The sequence below is a fragment of the Poromitra crassiceps genome (assembly GCF_964638095.1).
Source record: "Poromitra crassiceps genome assembly, chromosome: 19".
In the NCBI taxonomy this organism is placed as follows: Eukaryota; Metazoa; Chordata; class Actinopteri; order Beryciformes; family Melamphaidae; genus Poromitra; species Poromitra crassiceps.
The window spans coordinates 29,194,037-29,209,906 of NC_139646.1; the positions used below are offsets into that span (position 1 = coordinate 29,194,037).

At 44.9% G+C, this 15,870-nt stretch overlaps 1 protein-coding gene across 1 annotated transcript; it reads right to left on the reverse strand.

The window, feature by feature from the left end:
• Positions 1-97: 97 nt before the first annotated feature.
• Positions 98-15,360, reverse strand: meiob (meiosis specific with OB-fold; the record flags this gene model as incomplete). The annotated part of the gene is made up of 13 exons (XM_083655894.1): positions 98-247; positions 4,795-4,877; positions 5,074-5,264; positions 6,720-6,864; positions 7,183-7,275; positions 7,513-7,608; positions 8,707-8,759; positions 9,042-9,142; positions 10,941-11,136; positions 12,489-12,558; positions 12,907-13,038; positions 14,977-15,034; positions 15,304-15,360. 13 exons carry the CDS (start codon positions 15,358-15,360, stop codon positions 98-100), a joined length of 1,425 nt encoding a protein of 474 aa, XP_083512020.1.
• Positions 15,361-15,870: the final 510 nt, after the last annotated feature.

The window sequence follows — 15,870 nt, forward strand, 5'->3', positions numbered from 1 at the left end:
AGGACATGTGTTCTGATCACAGCAGAGAGGACATGTGTTCTGATCACAGCAGGGAGGACGTGTGTTCTGATCACAGCAGGGAGGACATGTGTTCTGATCACAGCAGAGAGGACGTGTTCTGATCACAGCAGGGAGGACATGTGTTCTGCAGGGAGGACATGTGTTGTTTCACTTCCCCTGGGTCGGCCAATGAGCAAGCCACAACCTCCCCCTTGATCCCAGTCCTCATCTTGGTAGAAGGGAGGATCTAGAAAATATGACCATCATTTTGTATTATTTTCAAAACAAAACAAAAATCTAGCTACACTGTACAGCAGAGGAGGTTTTTCCAGTGAGGCATAGGAGGATGGTCCTCCTCTATTAGATTGGGGATTTTATATTAAAAAAAAAATTATATTTTTTTTTTTTTTTTTAACACGTTAATTGCCAACGACGAGTGTAGTCGTCAAACACAATCCAGCTGTTCACTGCCAGCGACGACTTGACTCGTCAAAAAAATTATTTTTTTTTTTTTGACCGTGGGATGTGCATCTAACCCTTTTACATCTCTTATATAATTATTGGAGCCACCGAACGTTTACAACCCATTCCACCGACCCACTAAGTGGCAACAGTGCTCTCCTGACTAGAGGAACGCAAGCATTTTTTTAACTTGTCACGCCATTCTCACCCCAGCCATTCTCATGAAAATGGATGGGGGAAAACGCTCTCGTTTTCGCGCTGATTGCTGGCGATGCGGGATTGCAAATTTACATAATACATTACAGGTGGAACACACTTTGAAACACGCAGCATAAATATGACCAGAATCGCAAAAGCTTCTCTCAAACAAAACTCCAAGAAGCGAGCGAGTCCATGCCGACTTCCTCAAACAGCGGCCGTGCAGACAGGCACAGGACAGCAGCAAAAGCACTGAGACTGTGACGGCCGCTGCAGCCAAGAAGAACGCCCACGGAGGGAGGAGTTGAAGCAACTCTCCCTCTCGCTCTCTCCCTCTCTCTCTCTCTCTCTCTCTCTCTCTCTCCCTCCCTCCCTCTCTCTCTCTCTCTCTCTCTCTCTCTCCCTCTCCCCCTCTCACTAGGATTAAACCTAGTGCGTCTCCCTCCCGAGAGGGAGAGAGAGAGGGAGGGAGAGCGAGAGGGAGGGAGAGAGAGAGAGAGAGAGAGAGAGGGAGGGAGAGCGAGGGGAAGGGAGAGAGAGAGAGAGAGAGCGAGAGGGGGAGGGAGAGAGAGAGAGAGAGAGAGCCAAAAATGAATGGTTAAAGTGACAGTTCTATCGAATTTCACAAAAAGCCGTTTATCTCTGAATATTTTTTCTGACGCTAAAACCATGCTGTATTCAACTGCTAATGCTTACATAACTACTAACTCTACAAACTAACTCTTTTAGACAGAGAAAGTACACATTCTATTAGTACTTTTGAGATATTGTATGTTCACAAACTCCAAGCAGAAAATAATCCTCGGCTCTTGTAAAATGAGCCACAATCCTCAAAAAACGGCTTGGCAGAAGCTACCTACAGCAAGAAAAAAACGGCTGGCAGTCAATGTGTTAATATATTTTTCATTTTTCATTTTTTTTTTAATAATAAAATATCAATCAAATGTGTTTTTTCTTATGTGCAGACGCTCATTTTTCCATTCATTATATTCTTATATGCTTAAACAACAGTGACCTGAACTGATGGAAAGGAGAGCTCCATGCAGAGAGTCACTCTGGCCCTGGTCCCAGCCTTTAGTAGGCAGATAAAAAAACTTCGCCCTGTGGGTGTTTATTTATTTGGTCATTTATCTAATGAAAAATATGATTGGTTGAAAAACACTTGCAATTCACAGAAACCTGACAGAAACACGTGAGAGTGATGTGTTTTCCCACCAATCACATTGAGCTGGAGGTTCGCACGCCCTTACCCTGGTTAAACCAGGTGAAATCTAATTGGTTGTTGGTTGGATAGATGGCTGACAGTGATTGACATTCTGTATTGTCCAATGCTGAATAGCCTACGTCTGAAAATCGTGTTGAATCCGCAGCGCTCCATTGGAAATACAGGAAATGAAGACCTGACAGGCTAATAGATAGATTTACAGACAGTAGCACCTATATTTTCCCCTTTCTCTTTTCCTATTAACCTATCTTTTATATTATCAAGCAGTAAGTTAGCTCACAAGCCAGACAGTCGTTGCATTGTATTACGCAGAGTTTAGAGAGGGCAGCGTGGTTCACACGGAGGACAGAGGCTCACAAGCAAAACACTGGGATAATTTAACCTCATCGGCTGCACTCGCACCGGCTACAGACTGCATGGATATTCAAGTAAGTCAATTCAGTTCGAGTTATCCGGGTCTTCTACTAAATTCGGCGTCCACCAAGCAGTGCTACTTTTTCGTATTATATTGTTTTATGCTGAATAGCCCGCCATTTGGCGATCTTAAACTCGCACATTTTTTAACTGAATTTGGCAACGCGGAACCAGCGTGGAACGAAACAGCAATTTGCATAGCAAATTGCAACGAATCTTGTAGCCTATGTTGGACGTAGTGAAGTGTTTTTGATTGATTTGTTCATCCATCAAGCCTTTTACTGACAGACTAACTAACTAACTTAAGTTTGATGTTGCCTGCTGTAACAGTGTGGATCTATAAAGCGGTCTGTAGCCTAATAATTTAGAAGAAATAAGGAATCGATTGGGACGAAGCATGTCAACCTAGGATGTCGGGAAGGGGGGGGGGGTAAATAACGCTCCAAAGTTGATGAATTGGAATGTAACTAACATGTTGATGCAGCAGCACTGTTGAGAGTGTGTCCCCCTGTACTGATAATGATGTTATCTATCACATCCGCTAACCTGTTGCTCGTTGAACAAGTCGGCATTTATCAGCTCAGCTGCACCGTCAAGCTAGACGTAAGGGGGAAGAGGACAGCAGAGAGAGAGAGAGAGAAAAATTGCCCACCCAGTGCCCAATTCGGTGTCTGTTCTTTTATTCCTGGTGGGAATCTTTTGCTTTGGATAAGGATTTCTCTGCTGACTGCATGGATTTCTTTTGTGCACAATCTAATGTGCTTTTCGCTTAGGTTACTGTAGGCTACATCACCTTCCAGACGGCTTCTAGAAGAAAAAAATGCTTTTAAATGAGCTGTTTGATAAAACTATTTATAAACCTTATTAATAAAAATGCTTATAAATGAGCCATTTAAATTAAATTAATTAATTTGACAAATGAAAGACTGATGCTGATTTGCAAAATGCAATTTAAAATGTGCATTTTTTAATCCATTTTCATATTCTTGCTTATTCGTTTTCATATTATTTGTCCTTTGCATAATTCATTTCGCCTTTACTTTACCATTAGACAACTGTTTTACTTAAAGCACAATTATGCCACACTGTATACAGGTATGGCGCGCACACGGGAAAAAAAAACGCCCAATTTTTTTTGGGCAGTACTCACATTATAAGCTGCAGCAGTGATCCTTCTTTATCATCACCAGTAGTTTGAACACTGATATAAATAAGCTGTTGAAGGAGACTAGTCAGTCCCTGACTCTAGCTAAACTCACTGGTAGAAATCTCACCTGTCTCACTCTTTATGTTGTGTTATTGTCAGTGTGAATACAGTGTGTAGAAATCAGAAGCTTAACTCCCAACAGCTCATAGCTCAGTCAGCTGAGCGGCTGTGTCGCTGTCTCTGTCTGACAGGTAGACTGTTGGTTCGATTCCTGATGGAGGAGACATATTACAGCACTGCCCTGTCTTTAACATCACCAGCGTAGCGCCTCCTACAGGCAGATACACAGAGCGACACAGCGCCTCCTACAGATCCACTGAAATGGACAGACTGGAAAGAGATCCAGACATGTCATATACTGAGTCTAGAGCAGTTTTTCAAAAAGTTATTTTTACGCCTAGCAGCAGCCAGAACATTTACATACAACATATTTCCGATGTCAGTAAAATTTCAGCTCTCTGTGGTTTTCTGTCTCATAACCCTCTGCTCATGTCTCTGCAGAGGTCAGGGGGGGAGAACATCCCCCCCCTTAGCTCCAGGCAGTGCCAGCTGAACGGGATTAGAACCCACAACCTCTGGCCCCGGTGTCACTGTGTGTATTATTCCTTCACACCACCAGCTACCCTTCACACTCACAGCTCTTCTCCGGGCGCTCTTGTCTCTTCCCTCTGCCTGTCATTATTCAAAACTGACTGAGGCTCGAACCCACGACCGCAAAAGTGGCTGAGGCCTCAATATTGCCGGGCAGCAAGCCTACTCTCTGTGCCACCAAGGCAGACTGATTGAATGAGGTTTTCTCAGGGCTTTAAATGACTCTTTCCTCTGGCTGTCGACATTCAAAACTGACTGAGGCTCGAACCCACAACCTCAAAACTCACTGTGGCTCAAACCCACAAGCTCCAAACTCCTAGACAGCAATCCAACTCTCTGAGCTAGTGGGCCATAGTGATTAAGACTAGACGATTAAAGTATAGTCTTTATGCATCTTAAAATATGTTTTGAAGGGACCTTTTAAGTTGAATAGTATTTGAATTATATTAATATGACGTGAGTTTCTATTCGCCTTGCACAGAAAACCTTTTACTTTTATAAAAGGAAAAGGGGCTAGTTCCGCACTAGCTTCCTCCCCTGTTTCCAAGCTCACCAGCCACCACTGCTGTACAGTGAGGTGTGAGGTGTACACAGTGAGGTGTAGCTACACTGTACAGTGAGGTGTGAGGTGTACACAGTGAGGTGTAGCTACACTGTACAGTGAGGAGAGAAGAGAATAGAATAATAGAATACCCACCTTCACATATATTTTGCATCTCTCCAAAAGAAATTTCCACTTCATTGCAGTGCGCCCCTCCTCGGTCAAACTGGTAAACTCCTCTATCTACAACAGAGGAAATGGAAAGACTATTTGCCAAACCTTTCTACAGCATGTCCTGTGATTATAACCCAGGCTATATTTGCGGGTATTTGAACCTTGTGACTTCCTCAATTTTCCATTTTAAAATTCAAAGATTTCCAAAGACAATGTTGTTTTTAAGAGATACTTGGAGGTAAAGAGTTGTGTGTATAGTACTGACGGTGCAGCCCAGTGTCTTCTCTGCGACGGGGCTGCGGAGCGAGCAGGCCATCAGGGTACCGGTGTGATCGGCGAGGTCCACCAGGAGGTCAAAGCCCGTGCTGGCTACCAGGCCCTGCTCCCTGCCTGGGCACAGCATGTTGCTGCAGCTCTGCAGGTCCTCACTCACCTGGTACTTACACTTGGAGCTGGGAGAGCAGAGAAGATAGCAAGATTGTTTAGGCATTTCCTGGACCAACATTTCTTCCTAGTATGAGCCGGGGAAACACCCGCCCCCGAACTCATTTAATTGGTCGCCGCAAATGCTTCTTCCTGAAAACGTGCGGCAAGTAAAAAATGGGGTTTTAGAATTTGGATTTCACTTAAATGCATAAAATAAGGTCTGAGGTTGACAGAAGTTTACGGGAGCGCGAATCTGTGTTCCGCAGGATAATCTTCACAAACGTGAAGAACTTTTATGGCTTTTGGGAAGTAAATGTGTTTGGGGGTTTTTACGTGATTTTTGGAAAACGCTTCAAAAGGCATAAAAGTGATTAACGTGAAGATTATCCTGCTGAACCCAAATTCACGCTTCAATAGACTTTTGTGAACCACAGACTTTATTTGATGCATTTAAGTGAAACCCCCATTCTAAAACCCCATAGACTTTTCCCCCGACGAATCAACATGGCGGCGATTTCTGGTGAAGCCTACAAAGATTCTCATATGACTGGAATATTCTTCAGAGCACCCTCAAACTCGCAACCCTGACATCACTTTCCATTTTCAAACAGCAACTCCAACAGCTCTTTGTTGACCGCTGTGTCTGCTTTCCCCCCTCATAGTACCCCCCCTCCCCCTTTACTACCCCCCCTCTCCCTCTCTACCCCCTCCCCCTTCTCCTTTTCCTACCCCCCCTTCTTCCCATCTCCCCCTCCCTCTTTACCCCTTCCCTCCCTCTACCCCCTTTCCCTTCTCCTTTTCCTCCCTCCCCCCTCCCTTCTTCCCATCCCCCCTCCCTCTACCCCCTTCCCCTTTTCCTCCCCTCCCCCTCCCTTCTTCCCTCCCCCCTCCCTCTACCCCCTTTCCCCTTCTCCTTTCCTCCCTCCCTCCTCCCTTCTTCCCATCCCCCCTCCCTCCCTCTCTACCCCTCCCTCCATCTACCCCCTTCCCCCATCATGCTGTGTTTTGTTTGGTTTATCCTGTATTGTTTTGTCTTGTTGTGTTGTGCTGCGTTGTGCTGTGTTGTGTTGGTTCTACGTTGTGCCGTGTTGTGTTATGTTGTGTTTTGGCTCTATCCTATGTGATTGTTGTTATGTTTTATACCCTGTTTTATAATGCACTGTTTTTATCCTTTTTATCCTTAACATGACTCTTTTTGCAGCCCCTCTCCCTTACCCCACAGGCCGTCAGTGTAAATAAGAATTTGTTCTTAATGACTCGCCTGTCTAAATAAAGGTTAAATAAAAAATAAATAAATAAAATACGTCCTCCCTGCAGTTTATTTTGTGCACTTTAATAGCCTCGTGGCAACATAGATTTGTCGCGTGAGATCTCATGGTCTCGCGTGGAATCCAGCTGCCTTGCAAGGTTAGTAAGCGAGGGGCAATTTAGAATGTTTATGTTGTCAAGTTGAAACGGCCTATTTGATGATGGCTCCTCACCAGCGGGTCCTGATGACTCTGGAGAGCGTAGCGTCCAGCTCCATCTTGGAGATGAAGCTGTATGTGATGCCACAGAAAGCCTCCTGACTGTCCCCTGCCTTCTGCTTCAGCTGGCTCACTGTGTACACTTCACTGATGGACTCCACTGCAGAAACGCATGCACACAGACACACACATAGATACACACAGACACACATGCACACAGACATGCAGACACACACACACACACACAGACACAGACACAGACACACACACAGACACACACACACACACACACACACACACACACACATACACACACAGCATTCTGCTTCAGTTGGCACACTGTGTACACATCACTGATGCCCTCTGCTGGACAAACAACACCACATGTTGTTTGAAAGGGATGAAAACATTTCAAAGAGGTGTTTTCCTCTCTGATGTTCGGGGGCTAAAGTGATGATGCAGCGTGGAAGCTTCCTACCAGGCACATTCTCAGGCTTGTCATCTTCATCCAGAGCCCCGGACTCACACGCCTGCTTGGCATAGCTGAACAGTAGGCTGGCCTCCTTGGTGTCTGAGATCACATTAGAATAGACGTTGACAGCAACAAGGAATACGGTAGGTCTCATTGATTATGCTGTATGTGAACAGGAAAACTGATATTTTTTTCTTCTGTTGTACACAATGACTAGTGTGGGCTGCTGTTGGCCAGAATTTGTTCTAAAAATCATTTTTGAATTAAAATAAAGGACCTACAAATTTTAGTTAATCAGATCCTATGCATTTGTAAATATTTTCGTGATTTCCTTACCAGGGTTGACAGTGGTAATGGTTTTGGAGTTAATCGTTGCTGCCATGCAGTTGCGAAAGCTGTCAAAACCAATCTTTGCATCCGCGATGAAGAGCACTTTGAGTGAAGAATAAAAGGCAAAATGACTGTGAGATTTCTCAAATATAAACACATTCATCTTTAATTTTCACTTGCATATCACTCTTGAAAAAGAGTTTGATGTCTTTTGGGAACTTGTAGCTCTGATAAGTGGAATAAATATGAAAGTAAATGCATAGAGCTCTCCCTGTTGGCAGCTAGGAAAAGCATAGCTTTAAATTGGAAAGCATTTTCTTTTGACCGAACTACACCCGCTAGCTGCTAGCTAGTTCCTACAAAAGAAAATTGTTCCTACATGAAACTGCTCACAACAAAGTCTGTGGATTATCTTGAGTAACCGGGTCATGATTTCTGGAAAGACAAATGTATATTTTTGGTGCTTTGAGCACCACAAGCCGAGTGCCATCCAGTTCCATTGTATTGGAGAGAAGGCAGACATCTCTCCAAGACTCAGGCAACTAAATGGCCTGCATTTATATAGCGCTTTTATCCAAAGCGCTTTACAATCAGTAGGTAGTCTACATTCACCCATTCATACACCGATGGCGGCAGGCTGCCACGCAGGGTGCCTACACACCATCGGGAGCAAGGAGGGTTAAGTGTCTTGCCCAAGGACACAACGACAGCAGCTGGGAGGGAGCGGGGAGCCGCCAACCCTTGCGTCATTGGCCGACCCACTCTACCTCCTGAGCTAAAGCCGCCCCATCTATCACAAAACGATATAGATTCATAAATAGCACTACAGGTGAGAGTGGGAATATGTGTATTTTGGATTTTAGGGTGAGCTGTTCCTTTAAAGCTGAAGTGACCTTGCTGAGCCACTAATCGTGCTTCGTGGTACAGGCCTCAGGACCCAACCCTCATGACTCTATTGACCAACTTTTTACATATGCCTCCACGATGTCACTTGTTTATTGTATATCTTATGTCGTTTTCTTGTTTTGTTTTGTTTTGTTTGTTCTTGAGATATGGGGTATGAGGGTCATGTATGTTTTGTAAATACCTCATCTTTTCTCTTAAAGAGAATAAGAAAAAATACGTTTTTGCGATATTAATTGGACATGACAGAAAGGAATAGAAGGTTAAGTAAAAAGTCAGTTTGCGGCTGTAACCTACCCGTCTCCTTTGGTATCAGGGTTTGAATGTGCTGAATGGCCTCTCTGTCCCAGCTGTGTGTGATGGAGAGGTCAGAGGTCAAGGTGAAGATTAAACACACATGCAGTAGGCTACAGAGGTTCAGGGAGTCAACCTAAAGCTACAGGGGAGCGATCCAAGGGGTCTACATAAGGAATATGGCACATTTATTCATTTTCCAAATTAATTTCCATGACTCACTCACTCACTCACTCACTCACTCACACACACACACACACACACACACACACACACACACACACACACACACACACACACACACACACACACACACACACACACACACAGTCACTCACCAGACTAAGGAGAATGAAGTGACAGAGTCATCAAAGAGCTTGACTTCCAGCCTCTGCCCATTGCGTCCGTCTGAAGTGGTGAACTGCTTCGGCTCGGCAACCTGGAGAAAGAAAGAAAAAACGTAAACACAATTATCTGAAGTCACATGATCTTTCCTTTTCCTGTCTGAAGTCACATGATCTTTCCTTTTCCTGTCTGAAGTCACATGATCTTTCCTTTTCCTGTCTGAAGTCACATGATCTTTCCTTTTCCTGTCTGAAGTCACATGATCTTTCCTTTTCCTGTCTGAAGTCACATGATCTTTCCTTTTCCTGTCTGAAGTCACATGATCTTTCCTTTTCCTGTCTGAAGTCACATGTTGGGCGGCTTTAGCTCAGGAGGTAGAGCGGGTCGGCCAATGACGCAAGGGTTGGCGGTTCGATCCCCGCTCCCTCCCAGCTGCTGTCGCTGTGTCCTTGGGCAAGACACTTAACCCTCCTTGCTCCCGATGGTGTGTAGGCACCCTGCGTGGCAGCCTGCCGCCATTGGTGTATGAATGGGTGAATGTAGACTACCTACTCATTGTAAAGCGCTTTGGATAAAAGCGCTATATAAATGCAGGCCATTTACCATTTACCACATGATCTTTCCTTTTCCTGCAGAAAACTGTGACATTAAGTACAGGATCTGAGGCCTTTCTTCAGCCCCTTATGGCATTTCTACTGCAATCCTACTGTTGGCCAACTGACGCACCCATGTTTCAAACCAACGATCGTTGAGTCACAAGCTCTGTCTTAAAGGATAAATACTCCCTAAAACACTTTGGGCCCTATCGTCGCAAAAGCGGTAATTTTGCATTTGCGCTTGTTTTGAGCTCATTTAACGCCGCACACAACGAAAAAGGCACTCAGCTATTACTATTGCTCTTTCCACCAAGATGTACTGTCGATAGGGTTATCGAAAGTCGAAAAAAACGTCCCACCCCCACTGTCTAAAAAATTGTTTGGTTAGCATTTAGTTTGGGGCACAAAAGTAATTTGTGGATAAAGTTGCTAAAGCGTAGTGTGTAACAACAGTGCTGTTTGTGTGTGTTCTCTGTTGTCTTCTCCTGGCAGCCAGCTTGCAGGTGCTGAGTGTGTTCAAAGGTGGAAATGTAAATTAAATTAATTGAATAAAAATAAAGACCTACAGAGCTCGCCGTACAGAGCTCGCCCTACAGAGCTCACCCTACAGAGCTCACCCTACAGAGCTCACCCTACTGAACTCACCCTACAGAGTTCACCCTACAGAGCTCACCCTACCGAACTCACCCTACAGAGTTCGCCCTACAGAGCTCACCCTACCGAACTCACCCTACAGAGCTCGCCCTACAGAGCTCACCCTACCGAACTCACCCTACAGAGTTCGCCCTACAGAGCTCACCCTACCAGAGCTCACCCTACAGAGCTCACCCTACAGAGCTCACCCTACACAGCTCACCCTACTGAGCTCACCCTACTGAGCTCACCCTACAGAGTTCACCCTACACAGCTCACCCTACAGAGCTCACCCTACACAGCTCACCCTACACAGCTCACCCTACTGAGCTCACCCTACTGAGCTCACCCTACAGAGCTCACCCTACCGAACTCACCCTACAGAGTTCACGCTACAGAGCTCACCCTACACAGCTCACCCTACAGAGCTCACCCTACACAGCTCACCCTACACAGCTCACCCTACAGAGCTCACCCTACAGAGCTCACCCTACAGAGCTCACCCTACAGAGCTCACCCTACAGAGCTCACCCTACAGAGTTCACCCTACAGAGTTCACCCTACAGAGTTCACCCTACAGAGTTCACCCTACAGAGCTCACCCTACCAGAGCTCACCCTACAGAGCTCACCCTACAGAGTTCACCCTACAGAGCTCACCCTACCGATCTGACTGCAGCCAGGATGTTGATGACGTTGCCGTCCAGGCTCTGCCCGTTGGCCACGATGTCGCCCAGAGAGTAGAAGTCTCTGGAGTCCTTGGCCGGCAGGTGGAGCAGAGGCATCAGCCGCCTGATGGCGTCCACATCAGCACACAGACGCACCTGGGAGTGAGCCTCTGTCACCAGCAGCCTGTAGAGGCTGAGAGAGCAGAGAGGATACAGGCTGGCAGTGAGCCTCCCAGACTCCTCTCACGGAAGTGAGGGGAGGCTGGCAAGCGAGATTAATACTACATTAACTTATTGGTATGGAAGATTTAATCATCAAGGGAGAAAGATTATTAACACATTAAGTGCCAGAGACGACCTAACTCGTCTTACATAATCCAGCGCTTAAGTGCCAAGGACGACCTAACTCGTCTTACATGTTTTTTTGACGGTGGGACATCAATCAACCCCTTTTACATCTTCGAGATAACTATAGGAGCAAGAGCATGTGTGTAATCTATTTTACCGACCACTAAGTGGCGACAGATACAGAGAGAAGCCACAGCCACGGGACCCGTACACCAAAAGCAGCCGCCTCCCGCGGAAATGGCTTGGCGATTTTACAGTCAGAAGCCGGAGACACACACACAGAACGGACAGAGATCCCCTCCCCCCCAGAGCCGCGGAGCAACGCGCGAACACACACACACACACACACACACACACACACACACACACACACACACACACACACACACACCGCGGGAGCAAGCCATTCAAGGAAATGGCTTGGCGATTTTACAGTAATCCATTTCAGACTCGTCCCCGCACGCAGGCAAGCAGGCAGGCAGGCACGCAGACAGACAGGCAGGCAGCACAACGCGCTTCTGACACGCCCGCTGCCAGGAGGAAGGAGGAGAAGACACACGGAGGGAGGAGTTTGAATGAGAGGGGTGTTTCCTGTTGTTATGGAGGACATTACTGTTCAAAACTATTGTTTAGAATGTCTGACGGTCTTACTGATGCCAAAAATGAATGGTTAAGTGACTGTTTCACAAAAAGCCATTTATCTCTGAATAAATTTCCAGACGCTGAAACCATGCTGTACTCAACGGCTAATATCTACATAACTACTAACTCTGCAAACTAACTCTTTTAGACAGAGAAAGCACACATTCTATTAGTTATTTTTAGATGATTGGTGTTCATGAATTCTTAACAGAAAAGAATCCTCGGCTGTTCTAAAATGAGCCAGAATCGTCAAAAACACCCCTGGCACAACTTACCTACAGGAATGAAAACATGGCTGGCATTCAATGTGTTAAAAAAAAAAAAAAAAAAAAAATCTTTTTTTGACAACCCTCCTCCCCCCCAAATAATCTTGCGACCCCCCCAGCTGTCGTGATGTCATTAAGTTCTTAACTTAACTTAACTTAACTTAATAGATAGCATTACCGGCTCAGTGCATGACCTCTAGCTGTCTACAAGCCTTGCAGGCTGAAGGCAACGATCCTACAACAAAGTACTGTTGAAAACTACAACACCTGCATTACAAGTGTTTCTTACCTTGGTGTTGCCGGGCAGAATCGGTCTTTCTCTGGATCTTTAGTGGAAACTAAAGGATTGTCAATGGTGACTGAAAAAGACAGTAAGTGATGATGAAGTTGTGTATACATTACAAGTCAAAAAATACGCCACCAAATGCCAGTTTAACAAAACAAGACACTAGTGCTTTCAGAGCTGGGTTCCCAATCCCACAGTCACTTGGATATCAAATTTAAGGGATTTTCAATAATGTTTAAGACCTTGTCATTGAAATTCAAGATTTATTCAAGGAAATTCAAGGTTTATATCTCCAAAACTCAGGCAACTAACACAAAACGCTATAGATGGATAAATAGCACTACAGGTGAGAGGGAATCTATGTATTTTGGATTTTATGGTGAGCTGTTCCTTCAAGGAGATTCCAGAGAGCCTTTTTCACCGTTGTCTCCGATGTTGAAGCTGGCAGAGAGCAGGTTGATGTAGCCGTCATTTCCCCAGGCTGTCACGTTGATGAAGGCGTCTGGAGAGTCCCTGATGGTGAAGCCGAAAGTACATCTGTCAAAGCCGATATCTGAAATGCAGATGTGTGGGTTTAGTTTGTGTCTGAAATGCAGATGTGTGGGTTTAGTTTGTGTCTGAAATGCAGATGTGTGGGTTTAGTTTGTGTCTGAAATGCAGATGTGTGGGTTTAGTTTGTGTCTGGGTCAGATGTGTGGGTTTAGTTTGTGTCTGAAATGCAGATGTGTGGGTTTAGTTTGTGTCTGGGTCAGATGTGTGGGTTTAGTTTGTGTCTGAAATGCAGATGTGTGGGTTTAGTTTGTGTCTGGGTCAGATGTGTGGGTTTAGTTTGTGTCTGGGTCAGATGTGTGGGTTTAGTTTGTGTCTGAAATGCAGATGTGTGGGTTTAGTTTGTGTCTGAAATGCAGATGTGTGGGTTTAGTTTGTGTCTGAAATGCAGATGTGTGGGTTTAGTTTGTGTCTGAAATGCAGATGTGTGGGTTTAGTTTGTGTCTGGGTCAGATGTGTGGGTTTAGTTTGTGTCTGAAATGCAGATGTGTGGGTTTAGTTTGTGTCTGGGTCAGATGTGTGGGTTTAGTTTGTGTCTGAAATGCAGATGTGTGGGTTTAGTTTGTGTCTGGGTCAGATGTGTGGGTTTAGTTTGTGTCTGGGTCAGATGTGTGGGTTTAGTTTGTGTCTGAAATGCAGATGTGTGGGTTTAGTTTGTGTCTGAAATGCAGATGTGTGGGTTTAGTTTGTGTCTGAAATGCAGATGTGTGGGTTTAGTTTGTGTCTGGGTCAGATGTGTGGGTTTAGTTTGTGTCTGAAATGCAGATGTGTGGGTTTAGTTTGTGTCTGGGTCAGGAATGTGTGGGTTTAGTTTGTGTCTGGGTCAGATGTGTGGGTTTAGTTTGTGTCTGGGTCAGATGTGTGGGTTTAGTTTGTGTCTGGGTCAGATGTGTGGGTTTAGTTTGTGTCTGGGTCAGATGTGTGGGTTTAGTTTGTGTCTGGGTCAGATGTGTGGGTTTAGTTTGTGTCTGGGTCAGATGTGTGGGTTTAGTTTGTGTCTGAAATGCAGATGTGTGGGTTTAGTTTGTGTCTGAAATGCAGATGTGTGGGTTTAGTTTGTGTCTGAAATGCAGATGTGTGGGTTTAGTTTGTGTCTGGGTCAGGAATGTGTGGGTTTAGTTTGTGTCTGGGTCAGCAATGTGTCTTTGACTTTGTTTTCTAGGTCTGTTGAAGATCACTCTGCCAAAGAAGAAGAGAGACAGAAACTTGGATGGAGGGCCACAGTTCAGCTTTGCGCCAGTAGAGGGCCGCAGCGTTACAAGACAAGACAGTGCTGCAATGCTGATTAAAGGGATACGCCACTTTTTCAGGAGGAGGTACAGCATGCCTTTACCGTCACTTTCCGAGCAGTATGCAGTGAGCTACAGTCGTGAAGTTAGTATCGCCATAGAATGGAGGCCAATCGGGTACACCCGTTCAAAATAACCAAAAACACAGATCTTTGAGATGAAATATTAATCCATAGTTACGTGAAACATCATTTTCGGAGTAAATCCCCGCACAGAGTTACTTCCTTGTTTGCCTGTAAAGAGCGCTTCCGCTGTACACAGCGCATGCGCTGTATGTCGCACATGCCTGGCGGCCATGTGTAGAAAGTAATACCGGCTATGTATTTACCTTAAATAATAATAATTTCTCCGCATTTTGGTTAATATTTCATCGCGTGGTGAGTACCCGAAGCACAACATGTATTTTGGCGCTATCAGATATGTGTTTTGGTTATTTTATGTGTACCATTGGCGTCTATTCTATGGCAATACTTACTAACTTCACAACTGTGGCTCACTGTATACTGCTCGGACAGTGACGGTAAAGGCACGCTGTACCTTGGTTATGTGGGGGGGATATGGCAAATGAGCTAAACTCCTGAAAAAGTGGCGTATCCCTTTAAGAATCTGGCTTTGGAAAAGAAATGGTCTTATGAAAGATGTCATGAACTAACTTTTTCTGTCAGGGAAGCTCCTGACATCAGTTTTTCCAATAACGACACCAGCCACCGTCTGAAAAGGAAAGAAATTCAAAAGAGAAATGTGTTGGCTCATCTGGATTCAATGTTAAACAGCACCCAATTACATGAACTGGGGTAACAACAGTGAACAAGCAAGCAGCAATACCAAACCATAGGCCTACATTTCCAGAGTAGTAGCATGTAACTATTTTTGAAAAATATTCAAGGCTATATCTGATCAGACTCTGTGTTGTAAGGCCTGTTGTGAGATGGCATGTTAGGAAATGTCTGGTTTATGAAGTGAACATCCTCTTAACTCACAGGATGGGAGAAGTTGGGGTGCAGCTCAGAGATGGAGGCATAGTTCTGGGCAGCCATGATGTTTACTCACAGACTCTGTGAGGTGGACAAAGACATGGAACACAGACTTTAACATGTTTACTCACAGACTCTGTGAGGTGGACAAAGACATGGAACACACACAGTTAACATGTTTACTCACAGACTCTGTGAGGTGGACAAAGACATGGAACACAGACTTTAACATGTTTACTCACAGACTCTGTGAGGTGGACAAAGACATGGAACACAGACTTTAACATGTTTACTCACAGACTCTGTGAGGTGGACAAAGACATGGAACACACACAGTTAACATGTTTACTCAGACTCTGTGAGGTGGACAAAGACATGGAACACACACAGTTAACATGTTTACTCACAGACTCTGTGAGGTGGACAAAGACATGGAACACACACAGTTAACATGTTTACTCACAGACTCTGTGAGGTGGACAAAGACATGGAACACACACAGTTAACATGTTTACTCACAGACTCTGTGAGGTGGACAAAGACATGGAACACAGACTTTAACATGTTTACTCA